This window comes from Pleurodeles waltl, chromosome 7 (assembly GCF_031143425.1).
Source record: "Pleurodeles waltl isolate 20211129_DDA chromosome 7, aPleWal1.hap1.20221129, whole genome shotgun sequence".
Classification (NCBI taxonomy): domain Eukaryota; kingdom Metazoa; phylum Chordata; class Amphibia; order Caudata; family Salamandridae; genus Pleurodeles; species Pleurodeles waltl.
In genome coordinates, this window is record NC_090446.1 from 1,335,851,899 (window position 1) to 1,335,876,440 (window position 24,542).

A 24,542-nucleotide genomic window follows, 5' to 3' on the forward strand; every position below is an offset into this window, starting at 1 on the left:
AAACATCCTCGGAATAGCTTCAACATACCAAAAGGATTGGTATCTAGAGGTCGGAGCTCTCTTAAGTTTTTTCCCTTTCATTACTGTACAAATGAGAGGACTTCTTCTTATAGAAATTCCCTGAATCAATAAATGACCTGCTGCTACTAGCTTCCAATCGCTGAAGTCTACCTGAATTCTGGAATTCCAGTCTGCCATACGATTGCATTGCCCTGGAAGATATTCTGACTTCAGGAAAATCTTGTGCTCCAGACAAAAGTTCCACATTTCTATTGCTAGCTCAGTTAATATCTTTGATCTGCTTCCACCCAATTTGTTTATGTAAGTCACCACTGTCATATTGCCCATCCTCAACAGAACTGACATTCCCTGTAACTGTTTGAAACTGCGAGGGACAAATAAACTTGCCTTCATCTTTAACCAATTGATGTGATGTTTCTTCTCTAACAGATTCCATACCCTGCCTGTCTCTTGAGTTGAACAAACTGCTCCCCATCCTGATAAACTGGCATCTGTCTCTAAGAGAAATTTGGCTGTATATCAAATATCGCACGGCCATTCCACGCTCCCAAATTCTCCAACCACCGAAGCAACTCTTGTCTTGCTTCCCCATTTAACTGTATTTTGTCTCCATGTCATAATTCTTTTGCCAGAGCAGCCCTCTTTAATCTCTGTAATGTTTTGTAATGTAAAGACCTGGGAAAACTGCCTGAACTGATGATGAAAGAATCCCAACTATATGTGCTAAGTCCCTCAAAATAATAAACTCTTCTTTCAAAACCTTCAGCTCCTCTCTTATATTCTTCATTTTCCTCCCTGGAAGACTTAACTGGCATTTCAGCATATCCATGGCAAATCCTAAAAACTCCAACATCTGATGTGGGGTAAATACTGACTTTTCCATATTCACTAAGAAACCTAATGATTTCAAAACACTCCTCACTGTAATTAGATCTTTCCCTAGATCTTTCGCACACTGATTCAACATCAGTATATCATCTAGATAAATGATCAATATTTTACCTCTCTGTCCCAAATAACCCACTACTGGTCTCAATACTTTTTTAAAACACCATGGGGCTGAGGATGAACCAAACGGAAGACATTGAGACTGGAACAGCTGACCTTTCCATCTGAACTGTAATAAACTTTGATTTTCCGGATGAATTGGAATGGTGAAATATGCATCCACTAGATCCAATTTCACCAACCAATCCCCTTCTAAAAACATGTCTTAAAGAAGATGGCTCCTCTCCATCTTGAAATGTCTATAAGTCATAAAACAAGTAAATTCCCTGAAATTCATTACCGGTCTCCATCCTTTGTCTTTTTTCTCCACTAAAAGAAGGGTACTGACAAAACCTGCCTCGATGTCTGAAATTCTCACAGTAGCATTTTTCTCTAGCATCTGTTTCACTTCTTTTGCTACAACCTCCTCCAAATCCTTTTGAAAATTTTACTCTTTCGGCTCTATGCTTTGAAAAGGCCCCATGTCCACTTCTATCCAGTAATCTTTCACTATTGATATGACCCAAGGATTGTCTGAAATTTCCTTCCACTGATCTACAAATCAGTCTTCTTCCCACATCTTTTGGATAGAACCAAAATGTATCCTCATACTCACCTTGGTTTGCAGAAGAGTTATGGTTTTGACATTTTGCTCTGGTACCTCTACCACTTCTCCCTTTCTTGGGCTAGAATTCTGAGGATGGTTTATAGAATCCAACTTGGAAGCCTCCTTGGTATCCTGAGTAATGGGACTTATAAAACCCTCGGCTGAGAGGTTACCCTCTCCTCCTGGCCCTTCCAGAAAAACTATTCCCATTAAATACCTTTTTCATAGAAAATTGTGCCTTATCCAGGCTTGTGAAAGTTTAGATGTACTTGCCAATATGTTTAACCATTCCTTCCCCAAATAAAAGACCTTTTGGGTCATCAGATGTTTCTTTGACAGCTAAATCTTCTAATTTAGGGTTTGTTTGCATTGAAATGGTCTTCTGTCTTTACGCTAATAAACTAGCATTAGCATTGCCTATGAAACAGATGGCCCTTTGGGACCAACCTTGTTATCGGTCTATATTGACATCTGTTCCTTTTATATAAGCTTCCTCTCTTAAATCAAAGATTCTTGCCACAGGACCCAAGATGTCCATAGCTGTGTCCTGGCATGACTTTAGTGACTTTTCTAGGTTCTTTATCTAAATTAAATAAGTAAGTTATCATCTCCAGAACTCTATTAGGAGATAAGGTGACTTTATTACCTTTGATGGGGCAAGAACATTCTGCCCATATTATATTTTGTTCTTTTTCTAGTCGCCTTCTCAACCAAACTTTAATATAATCTGCCATGTGATCAAGTGGCCAACATTCCTTACTTCTAGGATGTTTTAATTCATTAGGTTCAAATCATTTCTAATCCATAGGATCTAGAACCACATCCTTTTTCTTATATTTTGGTCTTAAAGAATCCAATATATCATCACCTAAACCATCCATACAATGTAAGTCTAAAATGTATTCATCTTCATCATGTCTATCATCTGATCCAAACATGTATTGGTTGTTTGTCTCCAAAGCAGTGCTAGACTGCCCGTCCTGTGTGTCGCGTAGGACATCAAATCTTTTTGAGTTGCTATGAACTCCTTTCCCAGACCCATCCATATGTTTTCTTTTCTTAAAACATTTTCCTGAGAAAGTTTTTAGACAAGATAGGGGTGAAACATCTGAAAACAGCATTGTATAGTCCACAAGGTAATGGAATGGTGGAAAGGGTTAATTGTGTGTTCAAAGAGACTGTACAAATGGCGCTAGAGGCAGGAGAGTCTATTCAGGAAGCTGTTGCGAAAAGAATATGGTATTATTTGAACACCCCGCACTCCACAACAGGGGTTATTCCTTTTGCTTTGTTGAGGGGTAGACACTCGTATAATGAGCTGTCCCCGAAATAGGTGATTGACCAATCAAAGCCGGACAGCAACAGGCCTAGCATTCAAACTGTTAGAGATAAGGTGCAAGCTTCACAGGAAAATGCAAAGTCCAGATATGATGACCAAAAAAAGGTGAAAGAGGTTGATTTTGCAATAGGGGATTGGATGCGGATAAGAAGACCTCACAGGGTAAAAGGTAGCAAGTATTTTCTAGCAACCAAAGTTGTCCAAGTTTCCAAACACTCTGTTATGGTTGAAGGGAGGAAGTGGTGGAGCAAGAGGAAAGTGGTCAAAGTAAATGTGGAAGAGAATGCTTGTAGTAGTGGTAAGGAGGATGTGATTGCTGATGGTGTTGCTGGTGGAGGGTTTGTGGAAATGGATGGTTTGGGTATGGATCGCTTATGTGATGGGGAAGACTTTATGTATGGTGCGTGTGGAGATGTGGGTGCAGAGATCGTTATGAGTGATGAAGGAGGTGTTGGAGACGGTACGCAGGGAAATGGTCAGATGTCCAAACGAGTTGTGAGGAACACCCAAATATCTTGAAGATTATGTGTTGAATTAATTTGGTATTGTTTTGGGGTTTTTGTATTCTTGTTAAGGGGGAAGATGTGTTATATCCTGTGCGGAGTCTCGTGAAGCGGCAAAGTCAACTGCGGCACGAGACTCCGAACGGAATGTGAGGCGCATGTGCCCAGTGGCATTTGATGGCAGTTGGGAGCCGTTTGATCTATCGGCCGGTCGCTGGGGGACACGCCATGCGCTGACTTCAACTTTTATCAAATAAAGAAGAAAACTTGCCTAGCTTGTGTGCGTCCTTGTTCCTAGGAAGACGCAACATCATGCCAAAGAACAAGGCCTAAGGTCTTTCAGCCAAACACTGCATATCTAAAGGCCAAACACACTGCTTTTGGCTTATGCGTCGCCCACAACTAAGATGGCAACGCATCGCTTCCCGCTAGAGTTTCACCTGGACGCGTGAGCTGCTTCAAATTAAACTCAGAGCTTGAGCCGAAAGCATTTCCACTAAACCAACAGCAAGTAGAAAAGTCTTACAATTAAACCATATAACTGCTTATCTTTGGCGGAAATTGTATATGAAATAAACATTTGAAATACCATTTAAACCACCCAGTAGTTTGATACTAGCTACTCTATACCTAAAGTTAAAACAATGCAATAGTGCTCACAACCTAGACTCCATAAACCCATAAATCGAGTTTGAACAACAAACAAATACTATAAGTACAAAATAACACATATAGAACAACAACCTTAAAGACTCATTCATCATAGATCAAAATATACTTATCTGCTCAGAAGCAGCTAACAAAAGAGGAAGAGTGTGGAGGACAGGAGAGTTATATGGCCTTGAAAGTTCTTATTATTATGATGCTGTTGTTTTCTGTTCTGGAACTTGTAATGTGTGCTGCTCAGAAAGAGTGAATACAAGGTGTATAGCATAATGCTATCCTCCTATCTCGATAAAATCATGTGGGCATATTAGTCTCCTCTGCCCACCCCAGAACTAAATCTAGAAAAAGAAATTGCTGCGTCCAGTGAAAGCTCTGCCATCACAAGACATGACGAAATGGTGCTTTCTTCAATGTTAGCTCCAAACCCAGAAACTCAGAACCCAGAAATCAATGAGAGTTTTTTTGTTCCTATAAGACTACTGGACAATACGAACTAAGGTGAAATCAGCCACAAACTGAAAGAAATGACACAGTTGCAGTGCTCGCTTGACAGGGACGATTACTCTCCCCCGCATCTCAGACTAGAACTTAGACTAAAATGGCAATGACATGTAGGTGCACACTCAAACTGAGCACTCATATCCAAACAAAGATGGGGCCACAGTTTAATGTAAATAAGAGAGGAAAGGTCTCACTCCCATAGTAGTATAACAAACTGCCTAAGCAATGCCACAACTTGGTTATTCAACTAATCTTTAGCTAACTGGACTGCTAATGGTGCAAGAACTACTACTTTCTTGTTCTTTTACGTTTTTCTTCATTCTGTGTATTCATTTGCTCTTTACGATTTATATTTGGTTTTAACCACTTTGCTTCATATAAGAATCAACTCCTGAACACGTCTGAGTACTTAGAGGGTTTCAATACATATTTAATCAAAAGATGTATGTTACTTACTTACAGAACTCTAAAATGACAATGCAGCTGTTCCCATTTCAGCACACAAGCAAATATCGAATACTCATGTGCAATAAAGCAACATTTCAGGATGAAGTTGGTTGATGAAATTAAAGTCATTCTGAGTTCCCTCATTCTCCATTCTCCCCAAATCTTGCTTTGGGGCATAACGTTTCCTCCTCGCCAAGAGTCAAGTAGAGGTGAGATTGATCAATACTGATTCTTCTCAATAAGCAATTGTGATTTGAAATTCTAGGGGTAGCAACATGGTTGGTCCAATAAAAACAACTGTGACCGAGCTATGCTCACTCGAAGATAGGGCTGTGCGCTTGATGCCAACCAGAAATGGCAGACCATCTTCAGAACTAATTTGAGAACTTTTTGAAATTTCAATATGCCTCTTAAACCTGACTATCTGATGCTGAAGGTTGTATCCTAATTGTAAATGTTGTATGTGTTTTTGCGAAATCAGAGTATAATATAAACTGCTTAGCGAACTGACACTACAAGCTTTATTATCTCATCTGTCTGAGTTATTTGTTACATCATCTATATTTTATTTTATGACTGTTTCGTAGTGTGTGGGGAGGGATATGGGAGAAATTGATAAAAAATGATTTCGCTTCTTATGTACCAATTCTACAGTACATTCATGTCATGATTAGATAATTCCCAGTATTACATTTTCTGCTTAAAATGTGAATAATTTTATCATGCCATTCATAACTTGTATTGTCACTTATTGTCATGGTTTCCAATATTTGTTGATACAGTGCAGTTCCTGTCAGAGCCCACTGAGTGCCAGGTCGACATCCAAAATGGAGTTCTGAAAGGAACCGAACTGTACCAATACATATATAAAGTTTTAACAAAGGTTAGCAAGACACCTGTTGGCTCATGGACAAAATAAAGCCATTACAATAACCCTGACCGAGTGTCAACGATAACAGGTTCCTATCATTGAAAACACCTCAGACAACATCATGAGAATATGACATTGCATTCCGAAAATTACTAAACATATGGGCATGAAGTCGTGTTATTGGATATTGATAAATAAAAGACCATAGTGAAATGTCAATAGACGTTTTATTTGTCATAATGAAAGCTTCTTGTGAAAAAAAAAATCATAGTATTTATATAAGCTTTATTTAAGCTTCCACGATTATTTATCAACGGTGGTATAATGAAGTGCTTAGTTGACCCGCAGAAAACGAAACCTGTGACCGTACCCACTGAGCTATTTTACCACCAAAGAACTCACCGTTTCTTCCAGCTGTACTTGGATCTGGCGATGAACCTCTGCCATTTGGAACAACGTGTCTCCTGCAAATAATCACAAAGTATTAGCAAAGCTGTGGCTAAATATTCTGGTGCTGGCGTTTTCTCAAACACTGCTTCTGTTAGCCAGACGTTCACTACCCCTAACATGAAGATATGTAATTTTATTTCTGGTCTAGAGACAGCATTTCTTGTGTCACACGTGCCCATAATAAAATGCATAAATATATAAATACACATAGGGTCTTTAGGTCAGCCCTCTTCATCCATTGGTCTGTTAACCTGTCATTCACATTTTGCTTCTGCTTACCATAGCATATAGCAGTGGGTCAGCCTACTTCAGCCATTTACTTTGTCGCACTGTAAATCATGGCAGTTTGTATGATCACGTGTGCACATCCCCCTAAAAAGAAGTGCACTTCAGTTGGGCAAAACTTTCATTGGACTTTACTTTGACAATGCTTTTTACTTTTCCTTCTTTACACTTTTTAATTTTTTGTCATCCTTCTATATTTAAGCCAAGGGGCTGATTTACAGTTTGGCAGCTATATAATTTGTCATAAATGTGCCTTTTTATAAATGCATTGATATTTAATACGCTTGTGAAAAGCCAGACGAGATGTTCGTCCCATTTGCGCCAAACTGTAATTGTATGTAATTTGAAGTCTGTATCACCTTTGCGTTGCACCAATAAGAAACATATTTTCATATGATGTGGAATAAAAAGTGTTTCTATAACTGTTCTAAGTACACCTGTCTCCTAGGAAGCACTATATTGTTGATTAAAATCATATGGAATGCCTGTTTTCATTTATTTACAGTTTTATTCTTAAATATGGCTGGCATGTTTTCACAAGTTTTAACCATCACACCTGTTTGCCACGACTAGACATAGTGGCTTTTCCAATGCTTGTTCGTAATGTATTTGCTTGTATTTTATTGTGTTTTACCTCATTATGGGCCAGATATATCAAGCGTTTTTGCATTCACAAACGGTGCGAATGGCCGTTTGCGAATGCAAAAATGCCTTTCAGTAAGTATGAAAGGCATTCGCTATGCAATTTTAAGGAATCGCTAGCATAGCGATTCCTTAAAATTGCGAGCCCTTTTAGAGAATCGCAAATTGCGATTCTCTAAATAAGAAATTGCAAATAAGGAATCCTTATTTGCGATTTCTTAAGCACATGTATCAAGCTTTTTCTTAATGCGAATTGGGCATTAAGGAATCGCAATTACCACCAAATACAACTTGGTGGTAACCATGTGCAAATTTTAAAAATGCATTAAAAATTCATTTTTAAAATTGACATGTAATGCACACATGCCCCTTTGGCATGTGTGCCCCTTACATGTCCTAGAATATTTTTTGGGGGTACAGCAGAGGGGGCCTTGGGCCCCCAGCATCCTGGGGTTTGCATTTCCCAAATTGCGAATTCCAGTTAGGAATTTGCAATTTGGGAAATGCAAAAAATTTGCAATTATGGGGCTACAGACCCATAGGTGCGAATGGGGTCAGAATCGCTATTTGCGATTCGGTAACAGCATTTGCGATTTTTAAGAAATCGATATTACCGAATCACAAATATGATACATACCATTTTGCGACTCAGAAATAGTGATTTCTTAAAAATCGCTGTTAGAGAATCGCAAAGTGGATTCTTCATACATCTGGTCCTATACTTCTTAAATAACATGCAATGTGTACCACAATTCCTTAGCTTAATCAGTACAACAAAGGCATCCTTATTTTCCTTGCACAATAACAGCATAATACGAAGTAAACACATTATCCCAAAGCAAGTGCTACACCTCCTGTCACTTCTGGTTATGCCCATGACCACAGTGGATAATCACACTTACACAAAACCTTAATATTGGAACATACTTGTGATGCAAAGCTGTTTCTTTAAACATGGCAATACATCATGAATCCCCAAAGTATTTAGGTGTGAGTAATAAACAATAACTTAAATCTGATATTGTAATAATTACTCAACACCGTATCTCTGATAATAAGCACTGAAACAGTCCTGGTGCAAAGAGCAGTAAAGTGGAGGGAGCGAGCGTGTGTCGGCCTGGGGGTTAACTCTGAGTAATGATAGCAGCTAGAAGCTAGAAGGAGCTAAAGGGTACAAAAGTTATTAACCGCAAAATAGGGGCGTACACAATTATGCATGCCTGACTGCAAAATTACGCTAGTGCGACATTTATCACGCCTATGTTTGCACGAAAAATGTGTATGCAAACATCAGCGGTGACATTTTGCATGAAAAATAGGGATTGAAGAGAAAGAAGAAACAGAAAAGCAAATAAATAAACAAGATATGTCACTCCGAGGTTAGAAGTGAATGTACCCCAGCTCAAGGATCCCTGAATGGGCTTAAGACTTTAAAGGAGGCCTCATTTAAAGTCTTAAGCCCATTCAGGGATCCTTGAGCTGGGGTACATTCACTTGAACAACCCAGGAAAGCTGTAATTGGGACTGGGGTTGAAACATCAGCAGGCCTGAGGGCACTGTCCCCTGGACTTGGGGCTCCATCTGCACAGCCGCTGTGTTGCAAAGTGCCCTTGGTAAAGGCTCAAGAGGCCCAAGGACAAGGAGGTCCTCCATCCTTAACCTTGGTGGAAAGCTCTAACAGGACCTGAAGCAGAGCTCCAGCAGGCACACGGGGAGTGGTCCCCCAGGCTTAGACTACCTTCCATCGATAGCCGTGTCATAAAGTGGGGACAGAGAATAGGTGACCTGCTTTTCATCTGGTTGTTCACCTTGGATGATGCGAGGGCTTTGGAGAAGTTCTACAACCAAACAACTAGATGGCTAGTCCCTCATTCTCACAGGATAGTAAGCTCTAACCGGGACCCTGGTTAGAGCTGCAGCAGGCCTGGGGATGCTGTTTCCTGAGCCTGGGTGCCATTCTCTGCCCACTGTGTTACAAAGTGCCTAGGATGAAGCTTGGCAGGCCCCTGGAGGGTCTCTCTGCTTCACCAGGGTGGAAAGCTCTAACTGGGACCTGGGTCAGAGCTCCAGCAGGCCGAGAATATAGTTCCCTGGACTTGGGCCCCATCAGCCCACCCACTGTATCACCAAGTGCCCGTGACTGGACTCTGCAGGTCCCTGGAGGGACTCCCTGCTTTGTCCCAGTGGAAAGCTCTGACCCTGACAAGGCAGAGCTTCAGCAAGCCCAGGGGGCTCTCTTCCCTGAGTCTGGTCTATCTTCGACAGCTCACTGCATCAAAAAGTGCCCAGGATGGGACTCCAAAGGCCCCAGAAGCGTCTTCATGCTTTGGGGTTGAGAGCTCTCACCGGGACCTAGTTCTGAGCTCCAGCAGGGCCGGGGGCAAGTTCCAGGGGTGCACATAAGGTACAAGAAAGACTAGTGGCCTTCCTCCAGATTACTCCATGGTATGGGCGGTCCACTTTTCATCTGGTTGTATGCTAAGGGCTTTAGGGAGGCCTTTACAAGCAAGTAACTAGATGGTCAATCTCTCAAGCTGGTGGGATAGAAAGCCTTGACAGGTACCATGGTCAGGGATCCAGAAGACCTAAGCAGTGGTTGCCTGGGCTACATCCTTCCACCTGCTGTGCTGCAAAATACCCGGGATGGGGTTCTGCAGGCTCCGGGAGACCCGACCTACTTCCCCAGGGTGGGAAGCTCTGATGGACACTAGGTCAGAGATCCCCCTGTGCTTACCCAGGCCAGGCCTTAGGCCGAGCCCTCTCTCCATGTACCTGTCCTGTGGAATCTATTGTGTTCATCTGAGTCTTTCAAGGGCAATCAGAATTCTGCACTGGGTGCAACCAGATGGCTGTCCTCCAAGCCCACCACCTGGTTGTGTACACCATAGGGATGCATGCTGCATCCAGATGGCTGGGCTATCCTAGAAGTCCTCACAAAGGATCATTTGAAGCTTCTAGCTTAGCCAGGCATCCAGAAGTATGGATATGTTTGCTCAAATGCCTCCCCCCCCAATCACCCGGTGTGCACAGATTACAAGAAAGGCTACTAGTCTTCCTTCAGATTTGTAGGAACAAGGTGCTCGGGAATTGTTTGTCATCATGTTGCTCTACTGGGCACTGCAAGGGGCCAAGTTGGCCTGCCCCATGCCCACAGGGGTCTGGGTATTTGGCTTCCATACAGCCCTACCCCATGGGCTCTTCAGCGAACCTGCCGTTCTGGAGAGCAGACAGGGACGTGAAGAAGACATCACTGTGAACAGACCCCTTGTTAGAAATGGGGTTTTTGGTTGGCAGTCAGGTTACCCCCTGTCCAAGCAAAAGCCCTCACTCTAGTCAGGGTAAGTCACGCACAATCCAAGATTATCCTGTGCCCACCCTCTGGTAGCTTGGCACGAGCAGTCAGGCTTAACTTAGAAGGCAATGTGTAAAGTATTTGTGCAATAAATCATACAATACCAACATATAGCACCACAAAAATACACCACACAGTGTTTAGAAAAATATATAATATTTATCAGGATAATTGTAGGTCAAAAAGAATAAAGTTGCAATGGGAAATTGTAGAGATATCACTGAAAAGTGATATAAAGGGGGTCATTCTGACCCTGGCGGCCGGTGGCCGCCAGGGCCACCGACCACGGGAGCACCGCCAACAGGCTGGCGGTGCTCTCACGAGCATTCTGACCGCGGCGGTTCAGCCGCGGTCAGAAGCGGCAAGTCGGCGGGCTCCCGCCGACTTACCGCTGCTCGTTTGAATCCTCCATGGCTGCGGAGCGCGCTCCGCAGCCATGAGGATTCTGACCCCCCCTACCGCCATCCTGTTCATGGCGGGAAAGCCGCCATGAACAGGATGGCGGTAGGGGGGGTCGCGGGGCCCCTGGGGGCCCCTGCCGTGCCCATGCCAATGGCCAATGGCATGGGCACGGCAGGGGCCCCCGTAAGAGGGCCCCGCAAAGTATTTCAGTGTCTGCCTTGCAGACACTGAAATACGCGACGGGTGCCACTGCACCCGTCGCACCTTCCCACTCCGCCGGCTCGATTACGAGCCGGCATCCTCGTGGGAAGGGAGTTTTTCCCTGGGCTGGCGGGCGGTCTTTTGGAGACCGCCCGCCAGCCCAGGGAAAAACTCATAATACCCTCCGCGGTCTTCAGACCGCGGAGCGGTATTATGGGGGTGGAATTCTGGCGGGCGGCCTCCGCCGCCCGCCAGAATCAGAATCACCCCCAAAGTGTCTTAAGTCTTTAGAATATAAACAAAGTCTCTTTCAAGCACAGGTACCTGGTTTAGCGTGGAAAAATCTCCTCAGAGGGCCACAAAAGAAGAGGTGCGTGGAAAAAGGGTTTGTGCGTCGATTTCTCCTCAGCACACACGGACTTGCGTCGTTATTTTCCACGCGGGGAAGTCGTGCATCGTTTTCCGGCGCGCGGACAATCTCTTTTCGTGGATCGCGGGGATTACCAGATGTCCCGGGTCTGTGCGTGGATTTTCCTGCTTGTTTTCCGGCTGCGCGTCGTTCTGCGGGGCTGCGCGTCGAAATTACGATCTCACGGCAGGCGTCACGTCGATTTCTCCTCTAGAGGTCGGGCGGCGTTGTCCTTGCGAAGCCGTGCGTCGGATTTTCGGTCGTCCCAAGAGCGTCGCATCGTTCAGCGTCGGTGTGCAGCGTTTTTCTCGCCGCGGAACAAGCTGTGCGTTGAAATTTTCGGCGCACGGAGCGTCCAGGCGAAAGAGGGAAGCCTTTTTGGTCCTGAGACTTCAGGGAACAGGAGGCAAGCTCTATCCAAGCCCTTGGAGAACACTTTCACCGCCAGACAAGAGTTCAGCAAGGCAGCAGGCCAACAGCAAGGCAGCAGTCCTTTGTAGAAAGCAGACAGGTGAGTCCTTTGAGCAGCCAGGCAGTTCTTCTTGGCAGGATGTAGTTTCTGGTTCAGGTTTCTTCTCCAGCAAGTGTCTGATGAGGTAGGGCAGAGGCCCTGTTTTATACCCAAATGTGCCTTTGAAGTGGGGGAGACTTCAAAGAGTGGCTAAGAAGTGCACCAGGTCCCCTTTCAGTTCAATCCTGTCTGCCAGGGTCCCAGTAGGGGGTGTGGCAGTCCTTTGTGTGAGAGCAGGCCCTCCACCCTCCCAGCCCAGGAAGACCCATTCAAAATGCAGATGTATGCAAGTGAGGCTGAGTACCGTGTGTTTGGGGTGTGTCTGAGTGAATGCACAAGGAGCTGTCAACCAAGCCCAGCCAGACGTGGATTGTAAGGCACAGAATGATTTAAGTGCAAAGAAATGCTCACTTTCTAAAAGTGGCATTTCTAGAATAGTAATATTAAATCCGACTTCACCAGTCAGCAGGATTTTGTATTACCATTCTGGCCATACTAAATATGACCTTCCTGCTCCTTTCAGATCAGCAGCTGCCACTTCAACAGTGTATGAGGGCAGCCCCAATTTTAGCCTATGAAGGGAGCAGGCCTCACAGTAGTGTAAAAACGAATTTAGGAGTTTTACACTACCAGGACATATAACTACACAGGTACATGTCCTGCCTTTTACCTACACAGCACCCTGCTCTAGGGGTTACCTAGGGAACACATTAAGGGTGACTTATATGTAGAAAAAGGGGAGTTCTAGGCTTGGCAAGTACCGTTAAATGCCAAGTCGAGGTGGCAGTGAAACTGCACACACAGGCCTTGCAATGGCAGGCCTGAGACAATGAAAAGGGGCTACTTAAGTGGGTGGCACACCCAGTGCTGCTGGCCCACTAGTAGCATTTAATTTACCAGCCCTATGCACATAAAGTGCACCTTACTAGGGACTTATAAGTAAATTAATAGTCCAATCAGGTATGATTCAAGGTTACCATGTTTTAAGGGAGAGAGCATATGCACTTTAGCACTGGTTAGCAGTGGTAAAGTGCGCAGAGTCTAAAAACCAGCAAAAATGAGGTCAGAAAAAGAAAAGGAGGAAGGCAAAAAGTTTGGGGATGACCCTGTCAAAAAGCCAGGTCCAACACCCCTGATCTGGGATGGTCTATCCTGCTCTGCACTCTGATCGATTGGGAGCATTTGGTCCATTAGGGATGGACTTGTTGGCCAGCGTCTGCTATTGCTTCAAGCAAAGAGCTTCCATACCACCTGGGACCATCTGACTTCAGGGTCTGCCTTTCATGGAGACCCTAAACCCAGCAGAGCAAGGTTCAAGCAGCCAGCCGGCTTGCATGCCCGGTGATCTCACCACTGACTGCAGGAGGACCCAGAGAGGTGCAAAGGTAGGTTCTGGGATGGGCACACAGCTACTTCTCTCTTCTGCAGTTGCAGCCTAGTGGATCCTGCCAGTAGCATATGCTTGTCTCAAAGGTTAAGCCATGCACATGTAATACCCATGGCTAGTACAGTGAAATTTCAAAAGGCTTATATAAATCAGTTATGGTTCCTTTGATCTCTCCATTTGTTAATGGGATAGCTGTGGTAATTCTAGATGTAATACATGATGACAAGTGCTGCCCTCCTGCATTTGTCAGACCAAGACCAATTTGACCTTGCCCAGCAACTTTGTGACTCTAGATAACCTCAGGCCTATGAGACATCCATTGATGGTGACAATCCATTCAGATTGCTGCCCTATCAACTTTCTATGTCTTTTCTGTGCCTACTATGGTGACCAGGTGTAATGGGGAACGAGGGCTCTATTCCAGAGAAGAATTTAGACAAATTAATAATCTCCACCAGAGACTGCTAGAACTCCACAGGAAAGGCAAATCGGCGGCAGCAACATGAATCAAAAGGGTTCCAAACATCTGCCCACAGAAAGTCTTCTTAGGTTAGCTTGAGCTGCTACCTTGGCTAAAGAGTAGTGGTGTTTCCTGGTCTTATACTAGTTTCTCAGTAGCAACAGGAACAACCATGAGCATCATTTGTTTCCAAAGGTAGGTGGCAAGGATGCTAATTACGAGGGACCTATTTTGGTATCAGGCCAGTAGAAATGATTCAAGAAGCATATTTTGCTAGTTTTGTACCTGGCATAACAGAACGAGCCCAAAAATGCATGATCATGTACATTATGATTGCTGCAGGTGTATAAACCATCATCGGTTGGGTTCTGCAGTTTTCTAACCAAGCAAGCAGCATGTTAATACATTTTGTTTGACTGTCCATCAACATTTTCCTTTCACACAAAAGCTGGAACAATTGAGACTTTAGACAGGGAGCTACAGTGGGTAATGAGCAAAACGTATGCTGAGGAACTGCGGAGGATTCTTAGAGACAGTTTTTTCAGGAAAATAAGGACAAGGTATGAGAATGGAAGATAGAAGAGGTAAGGTATTTTAAATGCAGCAGTTGTGTTTTACCTTATTTTAATTGTTAATCACATATACAAGCAGTCAACGCAAAGTTGGTTCTTCTTTAACCTCAGTATTTTAGTGTTGCGCTTGCCATCTTGTCCTCCACATTTGCTACTTCTATGGTTGCTGTGCCACCCTCAGTGCTACTGGCTTATTAAGTGCTCACTTTGCGCTAGAAGTAGCCCTTTAAAATGTAGAGCTTTCAGCAGATCAGGACATCATTTGTAAGTATTATACTATAAAATTAGTTCACAGACTTAAACAATAGTGATGGACAGAAACTCTTACTTGATGAAAGAAACACTGTATGGAATCCCCCTTTTCTCCATGGTCATGCTGATTTTTTACCTTTTGCTAGACTATATTTTTGCTGGCTGTAGAACCCCGTGCACTTTACCCCTTTTAACCAGTGCTAAAGTATCTATGCTCCCCCTTTCAACATGGTGAGATTAGCATACCATTAATTTCCATATTTTAATTCACCTATAAGCCCCAGCATATTTTACAATTGTACCCAGTGCCTGTAATTTAAATGCCACTAGTGTCCTACAGCACCCATGATTGCATCCACTACAGTGACACTGCAAAAATGGCTGCAGGCCTACCATCTGAATCATGACTGTAAGCAGTGTACAAACTGCAGTTTGAACTATCAAAGATGTTTGCCAGGTCAAAACATCCCTTTTAAATGTTAATAACTTATTATGATGATCCAAATCTGTGTCCACCAGATTCTGCACAGATCTGTGCAGTAATTGCATTAACTATCTAAGCTTTCTTACCAGGACTATACTCTGAGACTTCCTGTATAAACACAGTTCTCTACAAGTCTGTGACTTTTAAACCTGTAGTTTATAACATTCTTACAGGCTAGATTATTCAATACTTTGTATTGTTAAACAGTAGAGTGATTTTTTGCAAACTTATTTGTTAGACCGGGCAGCTCTTGGCATAGTGTCCCTGTACGTTTTGCTTTTGACCTCCTGTTTTTGTACCATGTGCTGTAATTCGTTTCTGCTGGTTCTGATACTCTGTTCACTTTACCACTGCTAACCAGTGCTAAAGTGCAAGTGTTCTCTGGCTAAAAGATATTTGCAATTGGTTTTCCATGTTTGGCACATTTGATTTACTAATAAGTCCCTAGTAAAGTGCACTATGGGTGCCCAGGGCCTGTAAATCAAATGCTACTAGTGGGCCAGCAGCATTTGATGTGCCACCCACATGAGTAGCCCTGTAAACGGCTCAAACCTGCCACTTCAGTGTCTGTGTGTGCAGTTCTAAACGGCCAATTCGACTTGACAAGTGAACCCACTTGCCAGGCCTAAACCTTCCCTTTTTAGGGTCGAGCCTGCGTAGCGCTTGTGAGACGCTATAGTAGTTAGAAAAGGGCTCGGAGCCCTGGCCATGTCACGTCAGTGTCTTTCATAGGTTCGTGGGATTGCCTTTTAAAATCTGCTTGCTTTCAATAGTGGAAGGCATGCATATATAATGCCTTTTCCGGTGGTTAGCCCTCCCCGAGTGCGGCGACCAAGTACTGGAAACATACGAGGCTCGCTGTTTTCCGTCTGGTTTAGGACTACTTTTTCTCTTTTTTCACAGGGCGATCTCGCTTGTTTAGCAGCGTGATTGTGCTAGTTTTTTTTCCACTTAATGGGGCAAGAAAAGTCCGGTTGGGAGTTTACAACTGCTAATAGCTCTAACTCGGAGAAATGTGAGACCCGTTGCATTGCAAATGCTTGTTATACATGTAAGGCACGCCCAAGTTAGGTCCTATGTAGCCCTATGAGCAGGGTGCGGTGTATTTAAAAGGTAGGACATGTACTGGTGGGTTTTACATGTCTTGATAGTGAAATACTGCCAGATTCGGTTTTCACTATTGTAAGGTCTATCTCTCCCATAGGTTAACATGGGGACTGCCTTTAAATCCCTTTTAAGGGCAGTTTCCCATTGGGAGCAGATAGATATTTGGAGATTGGGGTCTCTGAACTCACAATTTAAAAATACATCTTTTGGTAGAGTTGTTTTTAGATTGTCTGTTTGAAAATGACACTTTTAGAAAGTGGGCATTTTTTTGCTTAACCATTCTAAGGGAGCTGAGGTCTATCCTGCACATCCTGATGAGTCTTCCTGGGCTAGAATGTGGAGGGACACCTGCACCTGATACGGCTGTGCCTTTCCTCACACAATGCAGACTCCATTCCCCTGGAGTGTGTCTGGGGCCAGGCCTTGCCAAGGCAGGATCTTGTGAACAACAGAGACTTTGCTTTGAAGTTTGCCTACTTCAAAGGCAGAAATGAGTATAAGTAGTGGACTCAAAACCCCAGAATTCCAGATTACTTCTGGATCAAGAGGAACCTCTGCCAAGGAGAAGAGCTTGATGCTTAAGAAGGGCCTGCCATTCTCCCTGTTGCTTTGCTGTGCTGGCCTGCTGCTGCTGCTTCTGCCTTATGAGGGAAAGGACTGGACTCTGCTTTCTGAAATCCTGTTTGTGAAGTTTCTCCAAGGGCTTGGACTGAGCTTGCCTCCTGTTAAGAACTCTCAGGGACATCAACAACTTCACCTGCCAGCACCTGGGTACTCCTGCTGAGCACCCTGGCTTGCCAAGTGGTGCCAATCCAGTTCCTGGGACCTTAGAAGTGAGTTCGGTGGGAAAGAAGATCCAGGCACACCGACTCCGGACGACTCTAGAACCTGCGCCGCTGCACAATTCAATGCCACTGCCTGCAATAGGAAGCCATGGTCCCCGCTGGAGTGCGACGACTCCGACTGACACCGCAGGCCCAACGCCACCTGGCTGAAGTCCTGCGACTCCGTGAGTGCCCTGTCACTGACATCCATGACACCCGACTCCTCTGTGGAACCCGTAGCCCCGTGGCATGACCACGACCTTCTGAGGTCGCCCATCACGTCTTGACCCGGCTGTTTCACCGACCCCGCCAGATCATCAGGATCCGACACCATGCACCGACGCCGCATCACCTCCTCTACTCGGCAGTAAGGAACTGATACCGCAGTGGATCCAGAGACACCTCACTTCCCTGACTCCATGCGCCGGCTTGTTTCCTCGTTTACCAAAGGTACTGTACCGGGGGTCTCTGCGGCTCCGTGACCTGTGCGCCCTCCTCCCAAGTGGCGTCAGATTGTTGGGAACGACTCTGTCAACGACGTCGCAATAGCCCCAGTTGGAGCTATTGTGTTTCTAAGCGTTATATTGAAGTTTAATCTTTGAAAATTCATATCCTTGATTGTGTATGTTGGATTTTTGTCGTTTTGGTCTTGTTTCACTCAGATAAATATTGCCTATTTTTCTAAACTGGTCTTGAATGCTTTTGTGGTGTTTTCACTGTGTGTGTTTGTATAAATATTTTACCCATTGCCTCTGAGATAAGTCTGACTGATTATGCCAAGCTACCAAGGGGGTGAGCAGGGTTTATCCTAGGTGTGTATCTCCCTTACCTTGACTAGAATGTGGGACCTTGCTTGGACAGAGTGCAAAATGACTGCCAACCAGAGACCCCATTTCTAACAATATTTAATACTATTTCATCAACGTGGGTTTGAGGCAGTGGTATTATGAAACACAAGCGTTTGTGCATGTTACGCAGGCTGACTGCAGCTGTAATGCAACAACTCAATACCAAAATATCACAATATAATATGGAAGCACAATAAAAGAACAAACAGAAACGCAACTCACCAACACATCACTCAATTACTCAACACAAAAACAACAATTACTACACAACAAAAACTTGACAAAGCCCATCAGCAACACACCATAATAAACTCAAACAGCACAGTACGACATGGAAACCTTATAATAATGCAATAACACATCAACTAACCAACACAACAGCACCCTAAAAAGGACAACACAAGATAAAACACACCATAATACAAAATAAAAAATAACACCAGAACACAAGAACACATCAACAATACATCATACCAGCACACATTCACAATATAACAATAAAACATCATTATAACACTAAATAATCCAACACAGTATAAGAAAAGAACACAAAACTGTAATACTACAACAAAACTAAACATATAACAAAATATAAAAACGTATAAAACAATACGACAACACAATAAAATAAAAAGAGCACATCAAAACAGCACAATATGACATAAAAGAACAATACAACATACCAAATGAACAAAGCCTCAACGTGGTCTGCTCTCATAGCACTATGGTCTGCCACACCCAGCAGCCTCCTACATTGTAAGGCTGATTTTAACATTTTTGCAAGGGATGATTTTGGTTTCCATTCTGTCTTGGTTCTGTGGCTGTGCTTGTTTACGGTGATATTTTGTGATTTGCGTTGTACTGAGTTTAATTGTTCTAGGCTACATTGTTTTAAGACAGTCATAGGTAAAGAAATATGGGCAAGCACGCACACACAGGGGTTCAGAATGGCATGCACACAGTGCAAGTAGGGCGGGCGGCATACATTGCGAAAACGAAACTGAGCAGTGACACATTTTGCAATTTCCAATAGAACCGACTTGCCAAGTAGCCGGAAAAAAACGAGTTTCTCACTGTGACTGCGCGCTTCCTAAGGCCCAGTCCCGCTCAGCTGGTCTCACATCTCTTGACCAAATGCAGTAAAGTGTGTTATCTTCTGTACGGAGCCAAGAATGGAAACGAGAGTGTAAGCAACTTCTGCTTTGTGTGGCCAGCTGCGCCACGCTGCCAGTTGGTTGACTTTTTGGCTGATTTTGTATTTTCCTTAGTGGACTCCACATCTGTCAGCCCACTGAAGGTGCTCCATTTGCTTTGTGTTGCTCAGCAACAGAGAACAGTGTTCTGCTGGTCTGTCTGTTGCTGCATCCATAGTAAACTGACCCTCACCAAGCTATGAGGAGACCAAAAGGTCGGAGGAAACTGAAATTATAGCGATGAACACAATCTTTTATTGTACTTCAAAGGACGTCGGCTGTCCCTCTAAAATCTATTCAGTCTTCCACAAGTGGGGTCCTTCACCTCCTCATAAATGTGTGGCTTGAATGGGCTTACGTAGCATGGAGACCGAGTGTGAGGTGAACGATACTGTCTACATGTTGCAAGCATCACAGGATGATGGATCACTGTGGGGGCTACATCTCAGAGACCCAATAGTAGCTTACATCCGCAGAGGTACAGACACACAAATTAAGCAACACCGAACCCACGGAAAAGGGTAACGCTATAGGCCACCCCAGATGCTGATACACATATATACAGAGATTAGCTAAAATATTTGTATAGTCACAGAGACATCAAGGGATAGACAGCCACCGACAGTTGGGTACAGGCACACAGACACATCTATGTCAAGCATCCAGTGCACAGTTCATTCTGCCACAAACAGACACCTCTAGACAGGTTCAGGCATCCAGAGGCAAGTGAGGTATCTAATAAGAAGTGAACATACATAAACTCGCCCTCACAATTAGAGTGCAGTACTAGTATTCAGAAAGGAAGATATTTATGTGCCAACCCTTGCGTGTAATACACATAGGCAGAGACACACACACAGGCTAGAGATACACAGAGGGCACAGATAAATGGTACACAAACATAAAGAGGATAGAGATTCATAAACAGAGTCCTTGATGACAGGGTGCAAATAGAGCATGTTTTAGAGGGAGGTGCATATACACAAACTATCTCTACCTCTCTATATCACTCACACACATCAAACACACACGCACACACAGTCAAAGTGAAGTGCAGATGTTCACATATGAATGCTTCACTTTGGACCCTGTCATTGCAAAAGAAGGGAAGATGCAGATCCTAGCCAAAAATCCATTATTGGTTTACAGTCAGACCTACAGATCAGACTGGAAATTATTTTCTTCCTCCCTTCCCTTAAAGTACTACCCAAATGTGCTTGCATAAAATACAGAAATCTAAAATCCAAAAACACTGATATCCTAGGCCAGAAGATACCTAACAACCTGATCTCTATAAGTAAATAATCAGTCATCAAACTATAACACTGTTTTGGCAGTGCTTAATGAATTAGCACACCCATGGTTCTCAAAAGAGAAATTCTAAAACAATCAGTAACATAGTTCTCCAAAGAACTTAATGAAGAAAGAAAACTGAGGAATTTGAAAGGGTTTAGAGTCAAATTCGATCTCAAACTTAAACTATTTAAAATGAGCCAGGAAATCTTACAAGGTGACATACTTAAGGCCAAAATATCTGCCATCTATCGAGAATTAGATGAACCAAAAAACAGTCTGACATAGTAAACAAAATCGCTAAACCAACCCAACTGACCAATCCAGATGACTTGAAACTAAATGGCAACAAATTGCCAGTTTTTTCTTGGACAAGATGCAAAAATGCATCCATATAATCCAGACAACACAACATTACCCCTAGCAGTGAACTGAAATTGACCTTTATGACCAATTGTGAATATCAGCTGAAAAGCTACAACATTATTCTCTTGTTATACACACTATTCATTCCTCACTATACAAAACCTTAGAAACCCATGTATCTCCTTGCTAGACTAAACTCATAAATTGAAATAAAGAATTTTGCCTCACTGCCTAAAAATGGCTGCATCAAATCCGTACTGTAGAAGCCCTCTACAGGCACTGAAGAGCTCTCTCTTGGACACAACACTGATGAGTGTGAAAAGCACCTAAAAGTCCACCTTAAGAATAAAAACGTAATAGATTTCAATCAGGTTTCAGAGAAGGATGCAGCACAGAGACTGCAACGTTTGTTGCCACGTATGGTGTATCGAAAATACTAGACAAAGAAGAGCCTTTTAGTTCTCCTCGACCTCACAGCAATCTTCAACACAGTAGACCCCAAGTCCTTCCTCAACTTTCTCCAGAGAAGGCTAGGGATGGATGGTACTATTCTGACACGGTTACAGCCTTACCTTGCTAAGAGATTGTATACCATTAAAGTGGAAGTTTCTCCTCAGAGTTTAATCCATCTCCTGATGGTGTATCACAGGATTCTACGTGCTTGCCCCTGCAATCTTTAACCTTGATGTTGACCGACTCAATGATACAAACAGAAAAAATATCCTTAACATATATCAAAATGCTGCTGATATTCAGTCCTTCCTTAAAATTAGCAATGAACGAGATGCTTCTAACCTAAAGAAAGGCTGTGAAATGACTCAGGTCTGGATTTCCAATAATTTCTATGGCTAAATCTAGACAAGACTTCTCAGAATTTCACCTAATGTCAAATTGACACATACCCACAAATTAATATTAAATTCAAACCCGGTGGCATAACAAAGGCCCCCTCTGCCTACGCAGTGTGGGGGCCCCTCGAGCTCCAGAAGACCCTCTCAGCACAGTACACTGTGCACAGGTGTCAGGCCCCTGACTGGGTCCCGTTGGGAGGGGGGCATTCCAGGTACTTTGTGGGGGGGGGGCTCAAATCTTGTTACGCCACTGTTCAAATATTTTAGAGTGGATATGCTTCCCCCTTAAAATTTTATATCTCAATGACGCACTCAGAAGTTGGGTAGGCTACTGACGGTGTTAACCTAAATCAAGAGGCAATATGTCTCAGAGACAATGTTCAAAACAGCAATTCAATCATGACTGTATGACAGCAAACCAATCCTTATGTAGGGCACTTGCTGCCAACCCCAGGGTTCACCAGCGGCAACTCCTCCGCACTGGCAGAGGAGCGTCGCCCCGCTGACTCAGAGCCAGCAGCTGAAAAATAAAACAATATTTTAGTGTTTTATTTTTCAGCTGCTGTCTGAGCCAGCCTGTGTAGGGAGGGGTGGGCTGGGCCATGAGATGGGGGAGGAGTGGAGTGCACTTAACTATGCATGTCTGTTTGGCTGGCCGTTCTAGGCCAGCCAAACAGACATGCGCAGTTAGGTTTCTCCAACCCAGCTGTATTTGACAGTCGGTTTGGAGAAACAGCAGTCTCCATGTGCCTGAGCGAGCTGTAAACCAGCCCTCTCAGGCCAATCCATACGCTATTCTCATGCTTGGTAATAGCATGCGAGCAGTTCAGGGATTGCACAGGGAGTCTTTGATGCTGTTCCATGGACTGCTAGGACCAGGAAGCAGAGGAGCACGAAGTGGCCGGCAGCACCAGGTAAGTGTTTTTTTTATTATTATTATTATTATTATTAACTCCCCCGTGCCCTCCCATCTCCCCAGCACGCTCTCCCCCGTATTCCCCACGCACCTTCTCCACCCACTCCACCCACTTCACCACTTTTAATTTGTGTCGGCCGGAGCTGTGCCTCATGCAAGCAGTGCAAAGTGGTCACCTCAAAGAGATGGAAGAAGGCAACGGGACACACTTTCTCAAATCCTTCAGGCCTGCTGTAACTGCTATGAGAAGTATAAATCAAACTGTGGCTTTGATTAGTTGCCACGTTATCAGTGAGGCATGGGAGGTGCACTTCTCTAACATATACTCTGCTATAGCATTGGCAACTCAGCCTATGCTAGCAACTGTCACGGTATGCAGGTCACCCGTAGGGAACTCTATACAACAGAGTGTTAATGGTGAGGCCCCTGGCCCGAACAGAGTTCCAATTGACCTGATAAAGTGCAACACTGAATTTTGGGCTCCGTTACTGACCAATGTTTTCAATAACCTCGCTTATTCTTAGGTACCTAGTACTTAGACCACTTCAACTATTGTTTCACTATTCAAAAAAGGTGACCGGTCACTGCCACACTGCTATAGACCCATTTCACTTATCAACACTACAGTCAAAATATTAGGCAGAGTCTTATATAATAGAATTAAGGAGTGGGCTCAAGAAAAGGCAATCTTACATCCCTGCCAATAGGGGTTCAGAAACTGTGTAGGCACAATTGAGCAATGCCTGCAATTAAATCTAATTATCGGGAAGTACACAGTAGCCAAGCAAACACCATTAAATCTGGCATTTATGGACTTACCCTCTGCATTTGACTGTGTAAATCACTCCTAGCTGTAGAAACTCTTACTTTCTAAAGGGATGGATGATGCACTCGTTCACTTTATAGCACACTTGCATGATAATATCAAAGCTAGGATGAGGATTGGTTCAAACTGTGAAGTTTCTGATGAAATTAGAGTCTCGTGAGTTGTGCGGCAAGGCTGCATCCTGGCACTCCTACTGTTTATATTATGTATAAATGAGACTAGGCCTTTTTGTAGCTACGACCCCCCGGATGTCCCAAAGATAAAAGGCGCCTCACTTTATTACTATATGAGGATGATGCAGTGCTGATGGCTCGCACACCAAAAGCACTCTGTCTGTTGGCGAACACTTTTGTCCAATTTATCACTGCTCTTGACCTGCAAACCAACTTTTCTAATCATATATTATGGCTTGTGATCCTAAGCTCATCCAGCTTTCCACTCTTGCTGTTGACGTGAACTGTTTACAAAGCACCAGCACGTATTCCTATCTAGGGGGTTACATTCGATGCAACTGGCTCATGGGCACCTAATACTGCACAGGGCAGGGTGAAACTATCTAGGACAGTAGGCTTCCTTTTTAATCTACCTCAGCCACGGGGTGGGTGCTTCTCCCTCTATTACAGATCTTTGTGACTCAAATGATTCCCATTGCAGCATATGGGGCCGAGATATGGAGCATTGCAAACTGTGAAGCTATTCAGGTGGAGGAAAATCAATTTTGCAGAAAAGCCCTCTAGGCCCCTTTGGCAATCTCATTTCTAATTTGCCATGAGGATCTGGGACTAACTTATTTGGGCGCTCACATTAGAACATGCCCCCCATTGGCGTGGTTCTCTATCTGGAGAACTGAAAAGATGTCTTTCACAAGAGATATTATTCATGTTTGTCTTGTGTGCAATAAAGGCCTTTTGATTCCATGGGTAACATGTGTGAAGAAGAAAAGTTTCCAAGAGATCGAACTGCCTCACG

General features: G+C 43.7%; 1 protein-coding gene across 3 annotated transcripts in view; it reads right to left on the reverse strand.

Annotated features, from left to right (window-relative positions):
* The window catches only part of LOC138246262 (BAR/IMD domain-containing adapter protein 2-like), a 284,522-nt gene that overhangs the window by 130,065 nt on the left and 129,915 nt on the right, over positions 1–24,542 (reverse strand). For 2 of the 3 annotated variants that reach the window (XM_069200687.1, XM_069200688.1), the window contains one exon: positions 6,345–6,406. In XM_069200687.1, the coding sequence (XP_069056788.1) occupies positions 6,345–6,406 (62 nt within the window). Of the gene's footprint in view, positions 1–6,344; positions 6,407–6,671; positions 6,746–24,542 lie in introns of those variants that run through there. The other variant, XM_069200689.1, reaches the window with a different exon arrangement.